Here is a 24,109-nt window from a genome sequence, read left to right on the forward strand (position 1 = left end):
ATAAAGCCTAAAAAAAGAGCAGTACAGCAAAGAAAGATAGTATTACTTTTCATCTCTATGACATTGTTAACTATTGAGCACTATCATACATGCTGTATTGCTTTTACCTTCAGAATGGCTCAATAAGATTAGTGTTTACTATTTGAATTTTACAGATCTATAAACTGAGGGTAAGTGACCTAAGTAAATTCAGACTGTTATTAAGCTACATAACTATGTCTCAAACCCAGTTCTTCTGGCTACCTAACACTCAGTTTACAAAAACAAAGTCTACCAGATAGCATCCAACTAAATATACACAACTGAGTCACTGAGTAAGGTGGTAGATAATTATGCAAAAATACCACGTAATAGCATGAACCTAACTAATAACCAAGAAGATGTAAAGACAATAGATTATGATGCTTACATGTCTACTAATCAAGTAATGGCTAAATAAGTTTCATATAAACATAAAATTAAAAGAATAAGTTTTAGGAGTCTTCCAACCCTTTTTTTGTTTGTTTGTTTGTCTTTCTGCCTTTTCTAGGGCCACTCCCGCAGCATATGGATCTAGGCTAGGGATCTAATCAGAGATGTAGCCGCCGGCCTTCACCAGAGCCACAGCAAAGCAGGATCTGAGCCGCGTCTGCGACCTACACCACAGCTCACAGCAACGCAGGATCCTTAACCCACTGAGCAAGGCCAGGGAATCGAACCTGCAACCTCATGGTTCCTAGTTGGATTCATTAACCACTGCGCCATGACAGGAACTCCAAGAGTCTTCCAACACTTAACAAGGAAGCTCACTTTCTCTAAAGGACGTAGTTCAAATACCATTAAAACAGACCAGCTCCATCTTTCTCCCGAAAGTTAACACACAAAGTGTTTTGGGTTTGAGGGGAATATTACAAAACTAATATGGTAATAGATGCTGACTGTGAAAAATTCCAAACATTGAAAACTCTCATTTACTGCTCCCTATTACCTACTAGTCTTTTAAGAAATGACCACTGCTAAAAGGCTGGTAGGTTACTTTTCAGAATTGTGTGGTTGTGGGGGTGTGTGTGTGTGTGATATAAATGTGTACATGTACATACATGGCACACAGACTTTAAATACAATCTGGAGCAAAATTATACTCATAATAACTATTTAAAATTCTTTTAAAGGCCTTGCTGGATTTAATAAAACACTGAAATTCTTATAAATTACAACCAATGATACTGGTCCAAAATGCATCATAGTTTATATTTTATTACTGTCTGCTGTCAACTGTTTTGTTCTACAGCAGAACTGCCACAACACTGTCAATCAACTATATACCTTAACACAAAAAAAAAATTTTTTTAAGTTTTGTTCAACTATTTCTCCAATCTGGAAAATACGTTAAATATAATCTAGCACTTGCTTTTTTTCTTTTTGTCTTTTTAGGGACGCACTTGTGGCATATGGAGGTCCTCAGGCTACCGGTCGAATCAGAGCTGTAGCCTCCCGTCTACATCACAGCCACAGCAATGCAGGATGCAAGCAAGCTGTGTCTGTGACCTACAACACAGCTCATGGCAACGCCAGATCCTTAACCCACTGAGTGAAGCCAGGGATCAAACCTGCATCCTCACAGATACTAGTCAGATCCGTTTGTGCTGAGCCATGACAGGAACTCCAATCTAGCACTTTCTTTATAGCTCATATTCTCCAAAACTTTTTTTTTTCTTTTTATGGCCACAACCACGGCATAAGAAAGTTCCTGGGCCAGGGACTGAATCCAAGCTGCAGCAACACTGGATCCTTTTAACCCACTGAACCAGGCCAGAGATCAAACCCGAGCCTCCCCAGCAACCCGAGCTGCGGCAGTCAGATTCTTAACCTACTGAGCTACAGTGGCTACTTCAAAAAATTACTTTCCTTCGTATACTTTTTCTCTAAAAAACTAAGAATATTAGAACTAGCATTCTTTAGCTTTCCAAGTGCCTTACAATTTATTATTATTTTATAATTTTATATATTCAAACCAACTTTTTTGAGTATTTAAAATTTTATTTAAGACAACTTCTTTTTTTTTTTTTTTTTTGGTTCTCTTCTAGGGTCACGCCCGCGGCATATGGAGGTTCCCAGCTAAGGGTCTGATCAGAGCTGGAGCCACTGGCCCATGCCAGAGCCACAGCAAAGCGGGATCCGAGCCTCGTCCTCGACCTACACCACAGCTCACGGCTTAACCCACTGAGCAAGGCCAGGGATCAAACCCGCAACCTCATGGTTCCTAGTTGGATTCGTTAACCACTGAGCCACAAGAGGAACTCCTAAGCCAATTTTTAATGTTTCGAAAACCAGCCAGTAGTTTAAATATTTAAACCAATTCTGAGAGGTAATCAGAGAAGGCATTATCATCCCTATTTTTTATTTTATTTTTGCCTTTTAGGGCTGCACTTGAGGCATATGGAAGTTCCCAGGTTAGAGGTCAAATTGGTCAAATTGGAGCTGCAGGTGCCAGCCTACACCATAGCCACAGCCACAGTCACAGCAAGGCCAGATCCAAACCATGTCTATGACCTACACCACAGCTCACAGCAATGCTGGATCCTTATTTTACTCAGCACGGCCAGGCATCAAACCCACATCCTCATGGATACTAGTCGGGTTCATTACTGCTGAGCCACCGTGGAAATTCCTCATTACCCCTATTTTTAAAATGAGTAAACTGAAGCTAAGAAAACTTAATTTGAAAATTTACTCATTGGGGCTAATATTTAAGCGATCCTAAAAGATCTTGTCTAATCACATTTTATAAATGGTAAAACAACTACCTCCTTTCTTTCCAATTATAATTTAGCACATCTTACTTTGAAAGCAACCATATTAATTTCATAGCCTTGTCTTGCTTTAAAATATCTGTGCCAGGAGCTTTCTAAACAGTAGCCTGTGAAAAATCTAAAGAAAGCAGTTACAAAGTAGCTACTACTATTAAAATGAAAACAATACACCAAGGATACAGCTTTATAGAGCAGTTGTACTCCTCCTACAAAGACGGTACAAGATATGATACTCGAAGGCTGTTGTGACTTTTCTGCAGAGGGCTGAGTTGCTAGAAAACTGCTGGCTAAGTGGGTGTTACTGCACACAACACTTCCCTGCCAAGAAATGCATGTCTTCCTAAATCACCCTATTTTATGAGCAGGAAAGCAGCAGTACAATAGTCTACTCCTCATCCTGGTCTAGAGGTAGCATAAAGTGATAATAATTTACTAAGAATCACAAATTCCCACTCCTCTTCCACCTACAATGCACATAAATAAACACTACCAAAAACTCAATCACACTGAAAAAGTAAAAATGAGTGAAGACACAGAAAGCAAAAATTTCTTCTAATTTGGCGGCTAACTGTGTGCCTCTGATAAAGTGTGATTCTTAACAACTTTCATTATCTTTGGCTCTTGATACTTTATCTGCAAAATGTGTCTGTTAAATGATATATTATCATAAATCTTTCAGGTCTAAAATTTATTTGTGAAAATCCACTTTAAGCATTAACCAGGAAGTAAACAAGGAACCCAATCATAGAACCTAAAGCTACAAATGTATAACACAACTATAATGGTTTTATAACCCCATTCTAAAACCAAAGAGAACAGAAATTATTCTCCATGGGAGAAAACAAAATGTGTAAATATAAACACATACATATATAAAAACAACACTTCAGTTTAAATTTTCCCTGGGATCCCAACAACCCACCTGCATTTAATTTCAGTTCTTTCCTATGTCTTTTGTAATATTAAAATCTAAAAAAAAATGAATTTTACCTCCTAAATTTAGAATAATTAATCTAGTAAGTGAAATGACCAAAATGAGAAAGAATAATTCATTTGTACCCTATTAGCTAGAATTTCTCAAATAGATACGAGTTCTATTTCTAATAATATAGTCCTTAAATTCACAATTCCATGTCCACAATAAATTGGTTATTATACACAGAGTTAAAGAATTATGTAACTAAGAGAAGCTAATGAAACATTCAATGATATGAGTAGACTCAATGTTAAGGAATTCTAATAACATTTCATTCAATAAAACTTAAGCCCTTAATTTTATTCACTGACCATTCAATTTACTAAATTTTATTTTTTTATTTAATGATTTTTATTTTTTCCATTATAGTTGGTTTACATCAATTTACTAAATTTTAACTGCATTTAAGAACATCTGGTTGTATAAGCAGAATTCTAAAATCAAGCAAATTCCAAACAGAGATGCTTTAAAATATCTTTATATTCACACATACAATGAGACAAAGGGTCAAGCCTTATCTTAAAAAAAAAAAAAAAAAAAGAGAGAGAGAGAAAGAAGTGAGCAAGATAAAAGATTCTACAAGATGTGACCATAAGCCTTTTTCTCCTCTCTCTCTACATAATTTCCCTACACAACTATACCCGCTCCCAAAACTCGGTCTCTAGCCTGTTCTTTCCAAGTACCTGACCTATATCTAGCTGGTTATCTCCAGACACTAAATCTTCAAGATATACAGAGCTCCTTCTACTGGATTCAACAAACTGGTAACAGTGTCTTTGGGTGGTTGAGATATGGGTGATTTCAATCCTCCTTCCATACGCTTTCATTCTAGGCAAAAAAAATGAGCCCCCATTCAGACAAGATAGGGAGCGTTCAGGGTGCTATGGCCGTAGACCGTGCTCTCATTCAAACCAACCTGTTATATTTCTCAAGTTTGTTGTTCCTCCCAGTGACTGGTACGGTAACATTTTATCTACCTGTCACTTAGCCACTCTCCTCCTTATATTCAGGTCCTTATTATCATTAAATTCATTTTGTATTCATCTAGCCGTCTTCCATCACTACTGTAGTTGAGTAATACCTTCTCTACACTAATTTAATCTTGCTTCCCCCACTCTCCTCCCTCCATTGCCCTGCCCTGTCCCATGATGATATTGATCTAAAACACATATTTAAAGCTTGTGCTTTTATTTAAAACTCATCAGAACCTCCATTTCCTTCTGATTAAAAACGAGGTCGTGTGCATAGTATGAAAGATTTTTCATCAGAAGATCCTTGCCTAATCCTTCTTTCAGAACTCCTTCTAAGCCCATCCCCTATCCAAAGTTGCCATTTCCTTGAAAAGGGTTTTTATCCTTTACTTTACACAATGTCTCCTCCTCATACTCTGAACAACATGACATACACAGAATATATACATATTATACACTCCCACATCACTACTCTTTGTATCCTAGTGGTCATATCACATTACTTTCTTTCCCATTCTTTGTGGTAATCCATTCCCAACCCCACTCATATTAACATGAGCTGAGGAAAAGGATGGAGATGTCTAATTAAACACTCTGCAGAACACACTGCCTGAGAGATAGCCAACAGATAGAAAGAACAGAGCTCAAAGGACCAGTTATTACTTTCTAGCATTCTTTCTGACTACTATCTGCTATCACATTAGAATTTTCAGGGGCTATTACTTACTGAATTCTAGCAATTGGAGAACTGTACTGTACTGTATGTATGTAGAATGAAAAAACTTGTCTGACAAGCTTAAAGGACTAGTAAAACATAGGAAGCACTCAGAGTTCCCCAGTGGTCTAGTGGTTAAGGATTCAGTGTTGTCACTGCTGTGGCTCAAGTTCGATTCCTGGCCAGGGAACTTCTGCATGCCATGCATGGCCAAAAATAAACAAACAAAACAAAAAATAAAGGAAGCGCCCATAGAGTTGTTTGGAATCATTCATTGTTACAGCTCTAGGAGGCCTGCCATATTTCATTCCTTTGGTTCCCAAATGAATCAAAGTACTAACTGGGAAATTCTGTGCTAGAAAGGATGTGCCCGGCTCTTGCTAACTCCTTTAGGACATTAATCCTTTTCAGTTAAAGTGGTCACAACCCTTGTTCCGGTAATTGGTACCAAAGCAGAGACAGGCCTCTACAACAGGTTCTGAGTTCTCTGACAGACTGGGAATAAGAATTTGGAAAATTTTGCCCAATAACAGGAATTACTGTAAAAATAAAAATCACTTTTCTTAGTGTTAAAAAAAAAAAAGCCAAATGTGTTACTAATCCTTGCAAAAGCAGTCACTCATATCTCAATAAAGCATTAAAAAAAAGAGGCACTTACTGGTTTATTAAATGCTTATAGAAAAACTACTAAAAGAAGTCATTTCAGCAAGAAATATACAACATGGTAAAAACTCATTTTGAAGACTTATTCAAAGGTGTTGATATTTAACCAGGCACAAAATAGATAACCTGCATAGAGATTCTGAGCTTTTATTAGGTAAATGAATATTAGCATTATCAGAAGACTTTTTCCCTATTTCAAGAAAACTCCACAAGCAACTACTCTCACAATGGTTTTCAACTTTGGACAATACTTTAAGAATCATTCTCATTTATTCACGAAAGCATTAAAGAAAGAAAAACTGAGTTACTGTTACATATATTCCTGAATAGTATTTTTTTTAAGATTCTATAATACACGTGTACTTATCACTAAATGAGGTCTGGGTTCTGTGTCCAATTAATGACGGTTTTTTCCTCCTCTCCCTTTAGTGAGATAGTGCAGCTACACAAGAAAGTATCATGAACGGGAGGTGGGAAGAAATGAGCCAAGCTTTTAAAAGTTTGCCCCCTTTGGTGCATCTTTTATCAAGTTTTCAAGCAAGAATGCTCACTCCGCAATTAATACGAAAGAAACTTTTAGTTGGTTAAATGTCACTAAATCGGAAAAACAAGAAACATACATTTCCAGCACACACCCACACACACTAAAACTGAATGTAAGTTCCAGGAGGGCAGAGTTTCTTGGGTTTTTTTTTTTTTTTTTTTTCCCAGTCTGTTTCGTACACTGTTAAATCCCTAAGGGTCTAGAATAGTGTCTGCACATCTGCGTTTAGTGGTAGTGTTCAAAAAACATCTTGAATAAATATTCTCACCAAGGCAGCTTTTAAAGTTACTTTGTTTCTGTTTCTAATGCTAAAATAAGGCTTATACTCCTATAAAGAATATATCTTCCTGGCAATTATAATTGTTTTGCAAGTAGCAGGCAATTAAACAAGTTCTCAGGTTTCAGAGTGCAGCAGCACCATTATGAGTAGGGCCCACAGCCTATTTTTGCAGGCCCTCAAGACAAGAATGGTTTTACATTTTAAAAGAATTGTGAAAAACCAACGTAATTATGCAAAAGAGACCTTAAGTGGCCCACAAAACCTAATATTTACCATCTGGCCCTCTACTGAAAGTCTACTAACCCTTGTGAATGAAGATTTCATTCAAAAGATTTCACTTAAAAGTTTTTTGAATATGTACTTTCACCTATGAATTCAATCTGCACTAACCAACATATCTTTCACCTAAGACCTTTTCCATATCTAAACCTCTAAATTATGGCTTATGTGATTTGAAAAATGTTAAGGAAATGGTTTTGGGTTTTTTTTTTTTTCACCAAAGCATAAGTGGTTATAATACTGAAGCTAATGCAAAGGAGGATTAAAGATAATTTATGTTTAATGTTTTACATATTTAAAAAATCACAAAAGTGGATGGAGGAAAAAACAAAATAATACAAACAGGAAAAAAAGCCAAATTATAGTCAAAGGAATAGCAAAGCTACATTAAGGGGGGAAAAAAATAACCAATCAATGTTTGAACACAACACTTTGATGATATACCCACAGGCGAAACAAAAAATGAACTACAAACAAATATTAAATTCTAGCTAATAGGTTTATTTTCACAGACATACGGTTTAGCAGTTCTGCAACTACTTTCTGTGTATTGCAGGATTGCTCAAAAACATGAGGAAATACACTGGACAGCAGGATCTAGTTTTCTCACTGTCTGAGAAAGGGACTGCAGATTTGGAAAGGGGAATGGCGAAAATGAACCCTGCAGTGTTAGACTGTCATTGAGACATCAGGATGAATTCCTGGTTTCTTAGATAGGCAGACGGATTAAAATAAAAAAAAAAATTGTGTATACATACATCTGGGCATGTGCATACATATATATACAACTTCTAGCTCAATCTGTTAACAGATAACCACCAGAAGAAACTACAGTTCCTTGGAGAAATGGCTGATTGCAGGGTTGGGGTGGGAATACCTTATTGTACAAGAAAGTGAGTACAGTACTCAAAGGAGGAGGAGTACGGGTAGGCATGAAGGAGTTCTGACATCAAAAGACCCCAATGAATTAAAAAGAACACTTGAGTTCATACTGATAGGCATAAATACATAAATGGGGAGAAGAAAAAGCTCTTGCAGAATGCCAATAATAAAGAAACAAAGAAAATCACCATCTGACAACCGTCTTAGGACTGATTCGGGCAAGAACTAACTATATGCTGGGGGGGAAAAAAAACAGTGAAAGTCTAATGAGTAACAAGCTATGTGCATAATTTCAAAAATATCTCCCCATAAAATGCTTGTTACAAAGTGAAAAACAGTAATTTCACAACAGAAAAAATTCTGCAGGAAAAAAGTCAACATCCCTAGGAATGGGACAGATAGACATCACGTGCTTCCTGAGGACACAATATCACTTCTGGACTATTCCTGCCAAAAACGCATAACGTGAAAACTAACCATGAAGCAACAGCAAGAGCAGACAAATCCATACTGAGGGAATTCTATAAATAACTGGCCTATTCTCATCAATCATCAAAGGTCATAAAAGACAAAGTAATAACCAACTTCTCCAGATTAAAGGCCACTAGAGAGACAAGACACATGAACATAAGTGTGATGCAGGCTCCACTCTTTCTATTCAGGACATTACTTGTATAATTACTGAAATCTGAACAAGGTCTGCAGACAATTGCATTATATCAATATTAATTTCCTGATTTTGATAACTGTACTATGGCTATATGAGAGAATATCCTTGTTTTTAGAAAATAGTTATATTAAGAAGTAAAAGCCATCCTTTATTGAAATTGGCTCTCCAAATATTCAGAACAAAAAGTTTACATGTGGTCATGTATATGTAAAGAGAGGAAGAGAATAAGAAAGCAAATATGATTAAATAATTAGAGCAATCAGGATGAAGTGTACAGAAAAGTTCTTTATCATTCTTACAACTTTTCTATAAATCTGATATTGTAAAAATAAAGTTTAAAAAGTGGGAAAAATATTTAATTTATATGTGGACATCACGCTAGCAAAAAGAATTGTGAAAAACTGTGTGATGGTTCTCCTCAACACAGAGTGTAAGAAACACCATCTAAACCAAGAACTGAGATGCAGGTCCTTCCAGCCTTAGCTCTCATACTTACAAAGCTGCGTTTTCTCAGGAAAATCACAATGGTAGGCCTCAGTTTCCTTGTCTATAAAATAAGGATAGTATCCTGCTTTTCTCTCAAGTTTATCCTAAAGAGCCACTGAAACTTGATAATGGTTGGGGAAAAGAAGGGCAGAGTATGAAATATTATGTACTATAAAGTGCCTCACTTTTTAACAATGTTCAGTAAATAAAAAGTACTTCAAAATGACACAAGCCAGACCTTTTTTTTCACTATAGCAAGCAGCTGTTTTTTGGAAACTAGACATTTGCTATGTGTTTTGGTTTGGAAAATTTTTTAACTTGTTCAATATTCTTTTTCATTTCAATAAATTCAAGTACCTACATCTTTTTTATCATAAAACTTTATAGTATCAAAGATGTTACTAAAGTAAAGAAAACCATTAACTAGGGCTTTGGCAACCTTTTTTTTTTTTTTTTTAAGATATAGATGACATACAACATCATATTGGTTCCAGGAGCACTAGTCAACCTTTTAGATATTGTGACCCAAAATAAAAACACCATTGTATCATTTCCCAGGTTTCTAAGATCATAAAATACATGATCCAAACTTTTCATCCCTCGCTCATAAGCTACTCAAACGAGCCCCAAAGAATTAAATCAAATTCAGAAAATAAGTGTTTATAGAAAAGAAACACAGATACCAAATTTTTTCAAGTATTTAGGGAAAAGTTTGTTTTAAAAATAAAAATACTTGTTAATTTATCACACCACATTCATAAAGCTTTGGTCAGCACTTAAAAGTATTTTGTAATCATTTGCATGTGGAGACCAATATCTAACTGAAAAACGGAAACATTCCCAAAACTACATTCGATAAAAATAGTTATGATTCCAAAATGCCAAAAGAAATTTAATACTATGACATGCAATGTGGTGCAAAATAAAACAATGTAGCTCATCTTATTCCCACTGTTGAAAACGTAAGGTCCCTCGGAGTCAGGAATACCTGCTCTACTCTGCAGCCAAGTGACTGCACAGAAAGCTGATGAGCTTTACAAGAACATAAGCTCCAAAAGGGTATGCTTTCTGCTTGTCTTGGTACCACTGCATCCAGCAGATAGAAAAATGTCTGGTACATGGTAAACATTCCTTAAGTACTGGTTAAGTGAATGAAAAAAATGAATGAATGAATGAATGGAATCCTGGATTTTTCAAGTTAACCAATAAATTATACTAAGTTGTAGAATCATTTTAAAAACAAATTTGGGGAGTTCCCGTCTTGGCGCAGCGGAAAGGAATCCGACTAGAAGCCATGAGGTTGTGAGTTCGATTCCTGACCACACTCAGTGGGTTAAGGATCCTGCATTGCAGTGAGCTGTGGTGTAGTGGTATAGGTTGCAGACGTGGCTCAGATCTGGTGTTGCTGTGGCTGTGGTGTAGGCCAGCAGCTACAGCTCCAATTAGACCTCTAAGCTGGGAACTTCCATATGCCAAAAAAAGAAAAAAAAAAAAAGAAAAAATTGCCATAATTAACTTAATGGCCATAAACTACCTTCTAAAAACATGAACAAATGATCTATACTGTCCATTCTGACTAAATGCAGTAATGTCAACATTCCTAACCTATTTTCCGACCTACAGTAGATATAACATATTTACATATTGTTCCTTGAGTTTAAAATATAGTGTATCAGAAACTGGCAAGCAGAATTAGAAAGATGAAATAAATGCATAAAACCAAAAGCAGAAAGACAAAATGCATCATGTTTACCACCAAACTTGAGATAGAACCAACTCAGTCAAGAAATCTGAGGCTATAGAAACATTTCTCGCCAGCATTTATTTCTACCAAAATCTGCTCCTCTATAATTAGAAAATCAAAACTTTGATTTACTTTTATATATCTCCATTACTGTAGCATATCTGTCAATGGTCTATTGTCATCTTATAGTTTGAAGAACTTCCTCAAAATATAAGACGTATTTTATTTTCAACCATCAAATTCAGAGACTGGTAATTTATTTTACAAAAAGTTACATGGAGCAGAATGCAAGTAAATGCGACAAGGGTTTAGATATGATTTATGCTCACTACTAAGCCCAACTTTTTTTTCACTTAACCTATTTTTTGTGAAGAAATTCAACTTATTCCCTACATGCTCTCCTTAAAATTACTAATGTATTTTCAGTGACAAACTGTATTTTACTTCCCAAGTACTTCCCATGCAGTTAAGACATCATTTCACTACCAATTTAAACCTAATTATTTTCCAAAGCGCCTGCCTTATGTGGGTTGTAATTATCTTACTATGCTTCTTGTGTCCATGCTGCTGGAAAAGCAGTCTGTAACAAGCAGGAGTAGAGGCACAATCCTGAGAGAGAGGAGCAGAGAAAGATGTTGAGAAAACAAAACCAGATAAAATGAGCTCATGTAAGAGTTCAGGAGCTCAGCCAGTGTTCAAGGTCAAGGTTGATTACATTCTCTCATACCATTATGAGTTAGAAGTTGTCCAGTAACAGCAAAACTGGCCCTAGAAAGACACATTCCACGTACAAGTAGCAGTATCAGCACTAATTCTAAGCCAACTACACGTCTAAAAAAAGGCACAAATGATCATAAAATATGACTATTTAGAAGACTAGGGAATACAGATGTCCCCCAAATGTCAACAGAAATTACTGTAACAAACTCAATGCTAGACTAGAATAAAATGATTGAACTATATATATCTCATCAATTTCAATGTTGCCAAAAAATTTTATATTTAATCTTGAAAGATTAAGACTAAAACACTTTCAAATCATGCGGAGTCCCCAAAATCATTATTATCCATCTCAATTATCCCTGTATTCTAAATTTTTTTTTTTTTGTCTTTTTGCCATTTCTTGGGCCGCTCCCATGGCATATCTCAGCAACATGGGATCCGAGCCACGTCTGCAACCTACACCACAGCTCATGGCAACGCCAGATCCTTAACCCACTGAGCAAGGCCAGGGACCGAACCCGAAACCTCATGGTTCCTAGTCAGATTCGTTAACCACTGAGCCACGACGGGAACTCCTAAATTTTTTGAATACTGGTTAAAAAAACTTTTACCATATGTTGTCTTAAAATGAAAAACAATAAAGCAAATATGATTTGAAAATAGCATAACATAAAACTTATGATGAATTTAATCTAACTGAAACTTTCAATGGAACAGCCCCCTCCCCACTCTCCCCTTTTAGTAAGAAGTGAAAAACCATAAACAGAGTTTTGATTTAAAATTTCCCATCTAAATTCCTATACGCCTACAGTGTCACAAAATGACCTTCAAAGTAATGCTTATACTTTAATTAGTAAGTCTTCACAATATTAATTTTATATTTAGTCAAAGAATCCTCCAGCTAATACAGAATCTAAAAACAATCTCAAATTAGTCACTTATTTCGCAAAGAAGAAAATCTTAGGTCCAGAAATGTTAACTGCTTTGCCCCAGATCATTTAGCTACCTATTATATCATCCATCTTTATTGAGCATATACTATGTACTAAGGCACTAGTTATATATCAAGGATATGAAGCAATGAAGACGTGGTCACTGTCTTCATGGAACTTACAATCTGGTGGGAAAGGCTAATACTCATTATTTAAAATTGTAGGAATCACTAGAAGGAAAAGCACAGAGTGTTTTAAGACAGTTTATCAGGGGATCTAACTCAGAGATTCTCAACCAGGGTGATTTTTGCCCCCCAAGGGCATTTGGTAGTATCTGGAGACATTTCTGTTTGTCAATAGCGGCATCTCTAATGGGTAGAGGCCAGGGGTGCTGCTAAACATCCTGCAACACACAGGACAGTCCTTCACGGCAAATAATTATCCATCCCAAAATATCAATAATGTCTAGGATGAGAAACCCTGATCTAAACCATGAAGGGCAAGGATGGGCTAGACAAGGCTTCCTTCCTTTAGAACACTAGGATTGCTGTATCTTTAAGGGATTTTCACAAAGCAGAAACAAACCATAGCCTAATTGTTACAATTAATCAAAACTCCCACTGGAAAGCTGAAACAGGAGAGAAAAAGGAGACAGATTTCCCTGACACAAAAAAGTGAAAGAAAAATGTTATGCTTTACAGCTGCTTTACATATATTCCCTTTCCTAAACAACGAAAGAAAGCGTAAAAACATTCACACACTTTTATTATTTGCAGTACCTTTCCCACTAGTCTCTGCCAACCAATACCTACAAGACACAGCTAGAAAGATTATAAAAAGTCCTGTAGTTAGGCAAATGAACACTCTCAATATAAACCTGGAATAAAACAAATGGGATCTTACTTTTGATGTGAAAGACAAGGCACAAAAGAGGAAAAGGTATTGGATGTTAAAGTGACTCTGGAAATCTGCATCCTGAAAAGGTTTATAGCCAAAGGATCCCAAGGACAAAAAACACTAAGAATTTAGATGGCCAAAGATGAGTAAAGAGTTTATGAACCAAGGTAATCCAAAAATTAAACTGCAGTAATTTTCCTGACGCATGGAGCATAACAGATGCATAACAGATTCTTGAATTTTCTATGTATCATTTGAAAAGTTCCTGTATTACTAAGGGCCCTCTCCAAACGAGTTACAATTTTAAAAGGAGAGGACCACGTATTGCTCTTCTCTTTCCCCTCTTTTCAAAGACAAAACCCCACCATAAAGACCTCCATACGGTGGCATTCTTAAGGACAGGGTACAGCTATGCAGATCACATAAAACTGCCGCATTCCAGCAAGCGACTAGGGTCCTCAAGTCACGCACAGACACCAACACATCACATCATATCCTTTCCACTGAGGTGAGAACTCTAAACCATCGTAACAAGTAAATGCCACCAGCTCTACGCAGCAACAAACCCAGTATCTTACAAGGACAATAATTCTAGAATTAACTCCTCAGACCAAGCACTGACCCTTAGGGAGTCTTATTCTCCCATCTGGACAAATTTGCTTTCATCATTTCAGAACTGACATTCGTGGTCGTGGGATTAACTTTCATCATAATGATGATGCTTAACTGGAAATTCTAGTTTTCCCACAAAACTAGCATAGGGGGTACTTAAATATCAATTAAATATCAATTTTTGAGCCTCAACACTCATGATAATTAAGGGGAATTTACCACATAAAGGATCCCTGACAGTGAATTTGAACATGGGGTGGTGAGGCCACAAAAACCCTTTGAGAAATGGTGTGGGGAGAGGGGGGAGGCAGTACAGGCTATTCATGACTCATATCCTGCATAAGGCTATGAATTTTCAGATTGAAACTTATCCAGTTTGCAATAAAAACCTATACTCTTAATTAAAATTTCTGGCACGTTCCTGTTTTCAAGCTAATGCTGGCTTGTTTGTTTTTTAGTCTTGAAAAATCTGAGAACTAGCAGGGCATAAAAGCTAAGTATTTCATATTTTAAACATTATGCTTAGAGCTAAATTGTGGTGCCTTATAAAGTAAATGGAATTTCCTGACAATACTTCAAATATACCTTTAAATTTGGCAGAGAAAATTTTGTTGGGCTCAGCCCAAGGACAGATGCCTTTAAAAGCCAAATTCACTGTAGGTAAACATTCCAAAACATCCTTTTCTCCTAATCCTGTAACTCAGATTCCTTTTTTATTTTTGCACTTTGCAACACATGATTTAATGGAAAAATATTCTGAACTATTTCCTACTATGTACTTACTTGAGACAACAAGTTTTTACTACATCAGCAAACATTATAAAAAACTATCAGGATTATGTACTTTGTTTTTAAAACAAAAACGGTATATTCTTCCGAATCTTCTTCAAAATAGATTTCCCTTCCTTAATTCTGATTCTGTACTGCTACTATTTTTAAATCAACCCCATTTTCAAACATGGTGAAGTCTGAGCATATTAGTAAATAAAGGAGTTAAAAGATGTTTCAAGTTCTTCAAAATCCATGTGTGGAAATGAGGAGAGTGCTACATACACTAAAATGGGAATGCTACTACAACTCTCAAGTTACTGTAAAAATTAGATGAGAAAAGAGGTGAAACATGAAGCTAGCCAGATATGTCAGGCCCCCATCCTTAAAGTCAATACTGAAATGAAAAACAGTAACATGTCTACTCCACTGTGCCCAACTGTGACCAACCACAGAGTGCAAACCACTTGATTATATCTCCCACATGGTGGGGAAGACTGGGAATGGAGGATACACACTGGGACCCTCCGCCCCCCACCCACGAGAGAGACACCAATCAAAAACAGGTAGGGTAAAAAAATAACTGTAAGGAAACAGGATTTTCTTCACACTTAAAAAACAAAACAAACCACTTTAACATTCTATTAGTGCTGTAGCACTATATGTAGCAAATAAAAAGGCTACATAGAGCTGTGGGGTTTTTTTCCCCCTGAAGAGCTCTGAAACTATTAGCAATAAATTGGAACACAGTATCCTCAATTTTTATTCCAGACTTTAAAGGACGGAGAAAAAAAAAACAACAACAAATAAAACTAAGAGCTTTTCAAAGTATTGCCTTGTTCAGATTATCACAGTAATTAAGTCTGGTACTTTAGAGTACTGTGGATTCGAACCAAATTTTGCAATTTGACACAAATTATCAGCTATATATTCATAAAGTGAAAGGAAAAGATTCCCATGTCCTTTGCTCTGATTTGTAAAAGGAAGCAATCAAAAAGAAAAGAAAATCCAGTATTCAAAAGACTGCTTGCTCTCATGGACCTGTATCACTGCTATCTACTCTAATACGGAGAGTCTAATTCACGTGATTTTTATCGAACTTTTAGCCTCTTTGCTAAGCTTCCCAAATGCCAATTCTAGAGGGAAGGAGGGAGGGAGGAAGAAAGGGGGGGAGACGGAGGAAAAAAAACAAAACTGTAAGAGCTTTTTAAAGTATTGTCTTGTTCAGATTATCACAGTAGTAAGTCTGGTACTTTAAGAAGTGAACATTTAAGACTGTTAATTACACTACTGAACAGAATATTATTAGCACTTCCCTATCAAAAGTCCTTAAAATGTATGCGACCTTAGTTAACATCACATTAAAATACTTTCATCTTAGGCACACCGGTAAGGATAACTCTGGGTTTTGTAGATATGTGCTTGCTATGCTTAATGTTTACATTACGGTGTATTCAAGTCAGAGTTTTAAAAAATTGTGATAGTTTATCGAAACTTGTCTCCTTTCAGACGAGTAAATTCAACTGAACAGTGAAAACTGGACACCTGCATGTTAAACATCTAGTCTTTTATCTGACTTGTGAATGAGCCCGTGGGAAATGCTTCCCCAGCATCTTCCTTCTCTGCCTGCTTGCACAGCTCTCCCTGCCATGTGTGCCTTTCTGTCGTGACGATGAGGAGGAGTAAGAATAGGAGAATTGCAGGATAACCAAAATGCAAAATACCCTCGCCTCTCGATCACCCATCCGCTTAGCCTAGGTCCCTAGTTGGCAGGTTACCTAGCCAACGGTATCTCAGTTATAAACAAACACTATGTGCAAAGTGACCACAAATCATCACCCCTGTAGGGGCTCTTCCAGCACTACCCCCAATCGGTGCCTGCCTTATTAATGACCCAGGGAAGGTCTGGGCCGCGAAGCCCGGCCTCCAGTTAAAATCCCGCAGGCCCAGGAAAGAGGTGGGCGGGCCAGGCCTCGGCGGAACTGACCCGGAGAGACCAGCCGGGAATCTCCGGGGGAGGGCCCAAGCGAGCCTTCCCTCCAGCCTCGCAGCCATACAGTAGGATGCTGGAGACACCGGAACCTCCCTCCTCCCCGGGGCGGCCCTCCCCCAGCCCTCCCCTCCCCGGAATTGGGGGAGGGGCGCCGGGGCAGAGAAGCACCCCTCCCCCACGGACACAGCTAGGCCGCCACTCGCCCCACCCAGAAAAGCCCTGCGGGCCCGTGCCCACCCTCCCAGCGGCGGCCCCGTCCCGGGCGGGGGGCGGGGGGGAGGCTAGACTGCAATACCAACCTCGCTATTGAAGGTTTTCACAGCCTCCATGTTGTCGGTGCAGAGGCCCGGAGCCCGGCGGCGGAAGAGGCGGCGGCCACTGCACTGGGTGGGGAGAGCGAGACGGGGGCGGCTGCGCGGCCGCGAGGAGGGGGCGCCGGCAGGAGGCCGGACCGCTGCGACCCCGGGCAGCAGGGGAAGGGCAAGCACTGGCGGGGAAGGGCTCCCTCAGGGGCAGCGAGGCCCCGGCATGGCCGCTAGGGCGGGCGGAGCGCCGGTCCCGGGAACAGAGGCGCTGCCGGGGCGGGTCGGCAGCGGGCGGGGGAGGGGCTGGGCCGCGGCGCCTGCTCTTCTCCGCCCCGCTCGGTCTCGGGCCTCCACCCTCTAGCCGGGGTCCCCTACTCTCTCCACCCCCTTTTTCCTCTGCCTCCGACAGGCTCCTGTTTCACCTCCCCGCCGCTCGGGCCGCAGGAACCAGCAGCGCACCGCGAAGACGGAGGAGGAAGCGCTGGCAGCAGTGGCTGCGGCATCCAATATGGCGGACACGAGTCGGGCCGCGCAGCTTGGAGATCCGCGGCACCGGCCAGCGCGCCCCCTGGCGACTGCACCGCGCGGGCCCGGGCTGCCGCGCGGAACCATCGAGCGCGCGCGGGCCAGAGCGTCGCCGTCCGGAGGCCAGGCTCAGCTCGGCCCAGGACCACCCTCCCATCCCCGCCCCCGCCCCCGCCCCCGCGCTTCACCCCCTACCCACGCGGGGCCGCAGAGGGAGCGAGTGCCGCTGCCCTCTGGGCCACTGCAAAGCGTCGCTCAAAGAAAAACCCAGATGCCCCCCTACAAAGCCGCAAGTTTAGGCAATAATGTTTCCATGTGGATTGGCCCCTTTACATGAGGTTTCGATGCTTTTCAGAACTTCACTGGACAGTGACCTAAAGGTTAACAGCCGGAAAAGTTCCTAGCCAGACACTTATGTAGTAACGACGTGCCCAAGCATTTTCCTGGCGTCTAGAGAAAACGTTAAAAACAAACGCTTTGGATCCGGTTGGGGGCAGGGGGACGAGGGAAGCACGCCTGCAACCAGCAAGCAGTTCAGTGCAGGAAATGCACGCTGCATAAAATCCGGGGGGACTGGCGTGGTACAGACAATGAGTGCATTTGTCTGTAGGGCGGGAAGCGGTTTCCCAGAGCGCACGAGATTTGCATAGGTGAAAGGGAACTCATCTTTTACAGAAGATGAATTATTCTAAAGGAATCTTGCCCTAGGTTGTTTAGAGACGGGTGCATACAGATTTCCTGGATGAAACAGGAGGTGCTGCTAGCAAAATGCCTTCTTTCTCACCTCGTGCAATGTAAAATAACCGATACCACACTAAAAGCAAATATTTAAAAGTCGGAGGTGTATCCGTGAGCCCCAGACACCGCCTTAGAATCGTTTTCAAGCAACCACTTCTCTCAAGTTCACGCAAAGGAAAGGGAGGAAGATGAGCAGAGTTTTATTCGAGGATCGTTGGAAGCAAGGTACTTTCTGTGAGAGCTGAGCCCCGAGCTGTGTGAAACTGAGGAAGCCAGCCCTTCTCGACTTCTTCGGGTCTGCTGTTTAGAGTCTGCTTCGTTAACGTCTTTAATATTGGGGCTGGCTACTTAGAATCAAAGAGGGATAACGTCATCCATTAAGAGCTTATATTTCCACCTTCAAAATTTCAGATGATGTCACAAAGCTCTCCATCTCCCTTTGCCTCCCATCCTCATAGACCAAGCCGTTACCATCTCTTGCCAACAATTGCAGTAGCTTCCTAATGTCCCTGCTTATCTTCCTAATTTTCATTCTCCAGATTGTAGCTAGAGGGATTTTTTTTTTTTTTTTGGAAAGACAAAAATCAGATCAACTCACTCCCTTGCTTAAATCTGTTTAAAACTTTCCCCTTGCACTTCAGATCTTACTTTAAGCTCTTCCCAGAACCCGAAGGCCCTACCTACCTCAGCTCATAATACTTTCCCCCTTGCTCTCTGCTCTGGCTACACTGGTCCCCTTTATTCCCCGACAACACGAAGCACTTTCTTTCCTGGGACACTTGGGTGCCTCTGCCCTTAGTGGGGTGCTGTGGTTCTCATTCTTCCATGGCTTGGTCCTCGTCCTTTCCTCTTGCAAGAGGTCTCTCCCCATCAGTTCATCTACAGTAGCATGCACTGACTTGCAGAAATACCCACTCAGTTGTAATCACGCCAGATTCTAATGCAGAACAGTCACTGCTCTGGCCTAAGAGGGATCCTTTATTCAGTCATTCGTTAATGAATGTTGATGGAATTACTTAGGCCTGAGAGATTAAGATGCAGTACCAGCTAAAGAATTAAATCAGTGCTTAATATGTTATAGGACTTCATTTCACAAAGCTTCTACATTCAGAAAGATTGCAGGAGGCATACTTTGATCAAGGAACAGGAAAAAAGCAGAGAACAAATGAAGCACGTTCTTTTAGTGAGAAGGAGATAAAGCAAGAGGGAAAATTGAGGAGGGTTAGAGGGGCTGCGGGGAGTGGGGAGGACCAGTGCAGGGACTAAGCGCAAAGCTTATGCACAACCACACATACCCCTACCTTTGAAAAAGGCGATGCCCATAGCTGTAGTTTATGTATTTAGGTATATTAGGATTCTGATTCCACCATAACAACCTAATTTGAGCTAGCTTGAGCATTAAAGACTTCATGCATGCTGATTTTTCTCCTGTAACCCAAATCAGGAATGCAGATGAGCCTGAGGAACGGATGGACCTGAACCAGAAGACAGCACGTCTAAAGCACCTAATCTCTGTCTACTCGAGTTTTCTGTCTGTTCCTTTATCCAACTCTGTTGTACACAGCAGGACTGGACTCTGGCTCCTGGCTTTATAGTTCTAATCACCTGGAGGACCTGACTGGAGACCTCTCCCTCCCAGTTCCAACTGTCTTAAGGGAAAAGTAAGGAATCCGAGTGGCCCAGCTCAGATTAGGTGACCATCACCAAGAAACTTAACAATACTTCATATTCTGGCGATGGCGGATATGGGAAAGAGTGGGCAGGAAGATTCGGCCAATGGAAGAGAGATGCCCATCGTGAATTATGGAAGTCACATGCCAGAGTTGATGGCATTGTCTTCCGAACGAGGTCATCCTTGGCCTTTCCCTCAGGACCTCCTCGTTTCTGGGAGTAACTCGTAGGCTGTACTTCAGCTGTAACCAAATGGTCAGAGTCAAGACCATTCTGGAGTTGCTCTTACCATTGAACTTTCTGGGATGGAGGAAATGTTTTGTGTTCACGGTGCCCAATTCAGTAGGATAGCTCTGTCTGATTAACATGCCCTTGAAATACGGCTAGTGCACCTGAGGAAACGAATGAATGTTTCATTTTATTTCACTCTAACTGGCTCAAAGTTAACTATATGCTAGTGAGCACCACACTGGAAAGCAGAGGTCCCAGCTAGAGAGGACTTACTCCAATGAATAGGGCATGTCCTTGAGGGAGTGAGGTAGCAGCAAGCAAAATCCAATTATCAACTATCGTAAGTAATGATATATGTTATGAGTTATTTAAAAACTGGGTTTATGTGAATTATTTAAAAAAAAAAAAACCTGGAGCGTTGCCTAAACCAAAACTAATGGAAAAAAATTAAAATTTGAAATTTTCAGGAAACACTTCTGGAATGGTTTAGTAAATCAGGGCATCGAAACAAAATGAAATATATATAGCCAGTGAAAATGATTAGACTGTGAGAAACGATAGGATGGTTCCTCAAAAGTCAAGTATCCTATGATCCAGCAATTCTGCTTCTGGTGTTCCCCCCAAAGGACTGACAGCATGGACTTGAACAGCTCTCTGTCCTCTTGTTCTCAGCAGCACTTTCACGATAACAAGGGTGGCATCAACCCAAGTGTCCGTGGACAGGTGAATGGACAAAACAAACAGAATAGGGTATATACATACAATAGAGCATCGTTTAACCTTAGAATGGACGTTCTGACACAGGCTGCAACATGGATGAACCTTGAAGACATTATACTAAGTGAAATAAACTAGGCATAAAAAGACAAATGTTGTATGATTTCAATTATGTGAACTACCTAGAAGAGTCAGATTTATAAAGCCAGAAAGTGAAATGACGGCTGCCAAGGGAGGAAAGGAGGGGGATGGAGAGTTAGTGTTTAATGGGCATGGAGTTCATTTGGGGAAGATGGGGTGGTTCTGGAAATGAATGGTAGTGATGGTTGCACAGCAATGTGAAGGTACTCACTGTCATAGAACAATGTACTTAAACATATTTAAAAATGAAGATGATTATATTAAGGGTGCTGAGATTGTGAGGGGTTTTTTTAGAGAATATTTTTGCCCCCTTTTAGTAATTCGGTAATTTTATATTATTATTATTATTATTATTATTATTATTATTATTATTGTCTTTTTGCCTTTTCTAGGGCCACACCCGTGGCATATGGAGGTTCCCAGGCTAGGGGTCGAATTGGAGCTGTAGCCGCCAGGCTACACCAGAGCCACAGCAACTCTGGATCGGAGCTGCATCTGCGACCTACACCACAGGTCACTGCAATGCCAGATCCTTAACCCACTGAGTGAGACCAGGGATCAAACCCGCGACTTCATGGTTCCTAGTCGGATTCGTTAACCACTGAGCCACGACAGGAATTCCTATCTTAATATTTTAAATGGGTGCAATATAACTCACCAAACTTAATACTGAAACCAAGTATATTTCCTGAGAGAACCGTAAGATATTAAAGATACAAAGTAAGCACTTTACTTCTACCGGCTTGGCTTCTCTAGGAATTTTGAGTTTGGCAGGTGCATCTCGTTGTCTCTTCAAGAGATGGTTCTTCAAATGGCTATAGGTAAAACATCATACATTATTAGTAGTAGTGGTTGATAATTAAAAAAAAAAACAACTCAGGTTTCCTGACTTCGTAGTTGGAATATTAATCTCAACACTTGCCCCTCACCAAGTAAACCAACAGATTTCTGTCTTTCTCCTTCACAAGGAATCTTTCGTGACTTCTGACATGCTCCTGACCCAAATTACTTGCCCAACCCGCAGACACAACCTTCAATTATTCCTCAGACTTTCCAAATGGACACTATTACAAATTGCTTGTGAGAAGGTGGGGGGTTTTTTGTTTGTTTGTTTGTTTGATTGTGTGTGTGTGTGTTTTTTTTTTTTTTTTTGTCTTTTTGCCCTTTCTTGGGCCGCTCCCACAGCATATGGAGGTTCCCAGGTGGGGGTTGAATCGGAACTGCAGCCACCGGCCTACACCAGAGCCACAGCAATGCAGGATCCGAGCGAGCCGAGTCTGCCACCAACACCACAGCTCAGGGCAATGCTGGATCCTTAACCCACTGAGCAAGGCCAGGGATCAAACCCACAACTTCATGGTTCCTAGTCAGATTCGTTAACCACTGAGTCTCGACGGGAACTCTGTGAGAAGATGTTTTTTTGCCTACCTTAAAGTTTGATGCAGCTATTGTGAAATGAAAGGGATGGTGCTGACTATCCAAATTTTCATTCATTTCAGATCATGAAGAAAGAGGACACATTATTTTGTTTCTATAGAATGAGAAGACTGAGGGTGTGACGAGAGAAGTTATATCACCCCACAGGCATTTCTTTCTATCCGTAGACTCAGTCTAACTCTCGGATTCAAACGTCTGTCATCAACTGAGGTTGTAATGATAGCTGGCATCAAAATGCTGTCCAAATAAGGCCTCACAAAATAACAATACCTTGTGGTCACCATCTTTCTCATATGTTGGTAGATTAATAACTTAATTCAAGACCGATGATAGGTAAACACAGGACACAGACATATGCCGTCCAGAATGCAAGTGTGTTAATTTGCTGTGTGATAGATCTCATTCAAGTGATTGGAATTCTGTCTACTATTCAAGGCAAAGTCTTTTACATCAAGGTAGCTGGAACGCTAATAAACTGAAAGTTGCTTTGACTTATTAAATTGCAAAAAGAGGCGTTCCTGTTGTGGCGCAGTGGTTAACAAATCCAACTAGGAACCATGAGGTTGTGGGTTTGATCCCTGGCCTCACTCAGTGGGTTAAGGATCCAGTGTTGCTGTGAGCTGTGGTGCAAGTCGCAGATGCAGCTTGGATCCCACGTTGCTGTTGCTGTGGCTGTGGCGTAGGCCAGCGGCTAAAGCTCCGATTAGACCCCTAGCCTGCGAACCTCCATATGCCGCGGGTGCAGCCCTAGAAAAGACCAAAAAATAAGTAAATAAATAAGTAAATTTAAGGTCTACAATAAGACTAGTAAAACCATGATCTTCCAGAGACTTGATTTTATTGATCACATATTAATTTATACAGATTTTAATATAAATCTGAATATATTGAAGCGCTTTTTAAAAATCAGTTGGAGGTGGTATTGTAGTCTGGATTGTGTCTCCCAAAATTCATATGCTGGAGTCCTAATCCTCAGAACTTCATAACGTGACTGTATTTGGAGGCAGGGTCTTCTCTGCACCCCAGCTTTATTGAGATATAATTGACAAATAAAACTGTATACACGTAAGGTGTACAAGGCGAGGTTTAGATATGTATTGTGATATGCATAACACAACCCAGCCGATTCACCTATCTGTCACCTCCCATAGTGAACACATTTTTGGGGGTAATAAAAACACTTGAAATCTACTCTTTTAGCAGATTTCAAGTATGCATTACATTTGTATTAGCAGTCGTCGTCCTGCTGTCTCTAGAACTTCTTCATCTTATAACTAAAAGTTTGTCCCCTTTGATCACTATCTCCCCACTTCCCCCACCTTCTAACCTCTGGTAACAATCATTCCACTCTCTGCTACTATGTGTTTAACCTTAAGAAAAAATTCCACAGATAAGATTATGCAATATTTGTCTCTCT

At 39.9% G+C, this 24,109-nt stretch overlaps 1 protein-coding gene across 20 annotated transcripts in view; it reads right to left on the reverse strand.

Moving 5' to 3' along the window:
- Positions 1–17,742, reverse strand: part of SCAF8 (SR-related CTD associated factor 8) — a 233,395-nt gene extending 215,653 nt beyond the window's left edge. For 12 of the 20 annotated variants that reach the window (XR_014844295.1, XR_014844296.1, XR_014844297.1 and 9 more), the window contains exon 1: positions 17,227–17,742. Coding sequence is in view for 16 of the 20 variants with exons in the window: in XM_085023291.1 (XP_084879417.1) it covers positions 17,227–17,256 (30 nt within the window). In the remaining 4 variants the exon portion in view is untranslated. Of the gene's footprint in view, positions 1–11,547; positions 11,612–17,226 lie in introns of all 20 variants that reach the window. The other 8 variants (XR_002338279.2, XM_085023350.1, XM_085023335.1 and 5 more) reach the window with 2 other exon arrangements.
- Between the last annotated feature and the right edge of the window lie 6,367 nt (positions 17,743–24,109).

Source organism: Sus scrofa, chromosome 1, assembly GCF_054392235.1.
Source record: "Sus scrofa isolate SSC_HxYL_T2T_F1_AM1 chromosome 1, Sscrofa_HxYL_maternal_Yorkshire_Landrace_v2.0, whole genome shotgun sequence".
NCBI lineage: Eukaryota > Metazoa > Chordata > Mammalia > Artiodactyla > Suidae > Sus > Sus scrofa.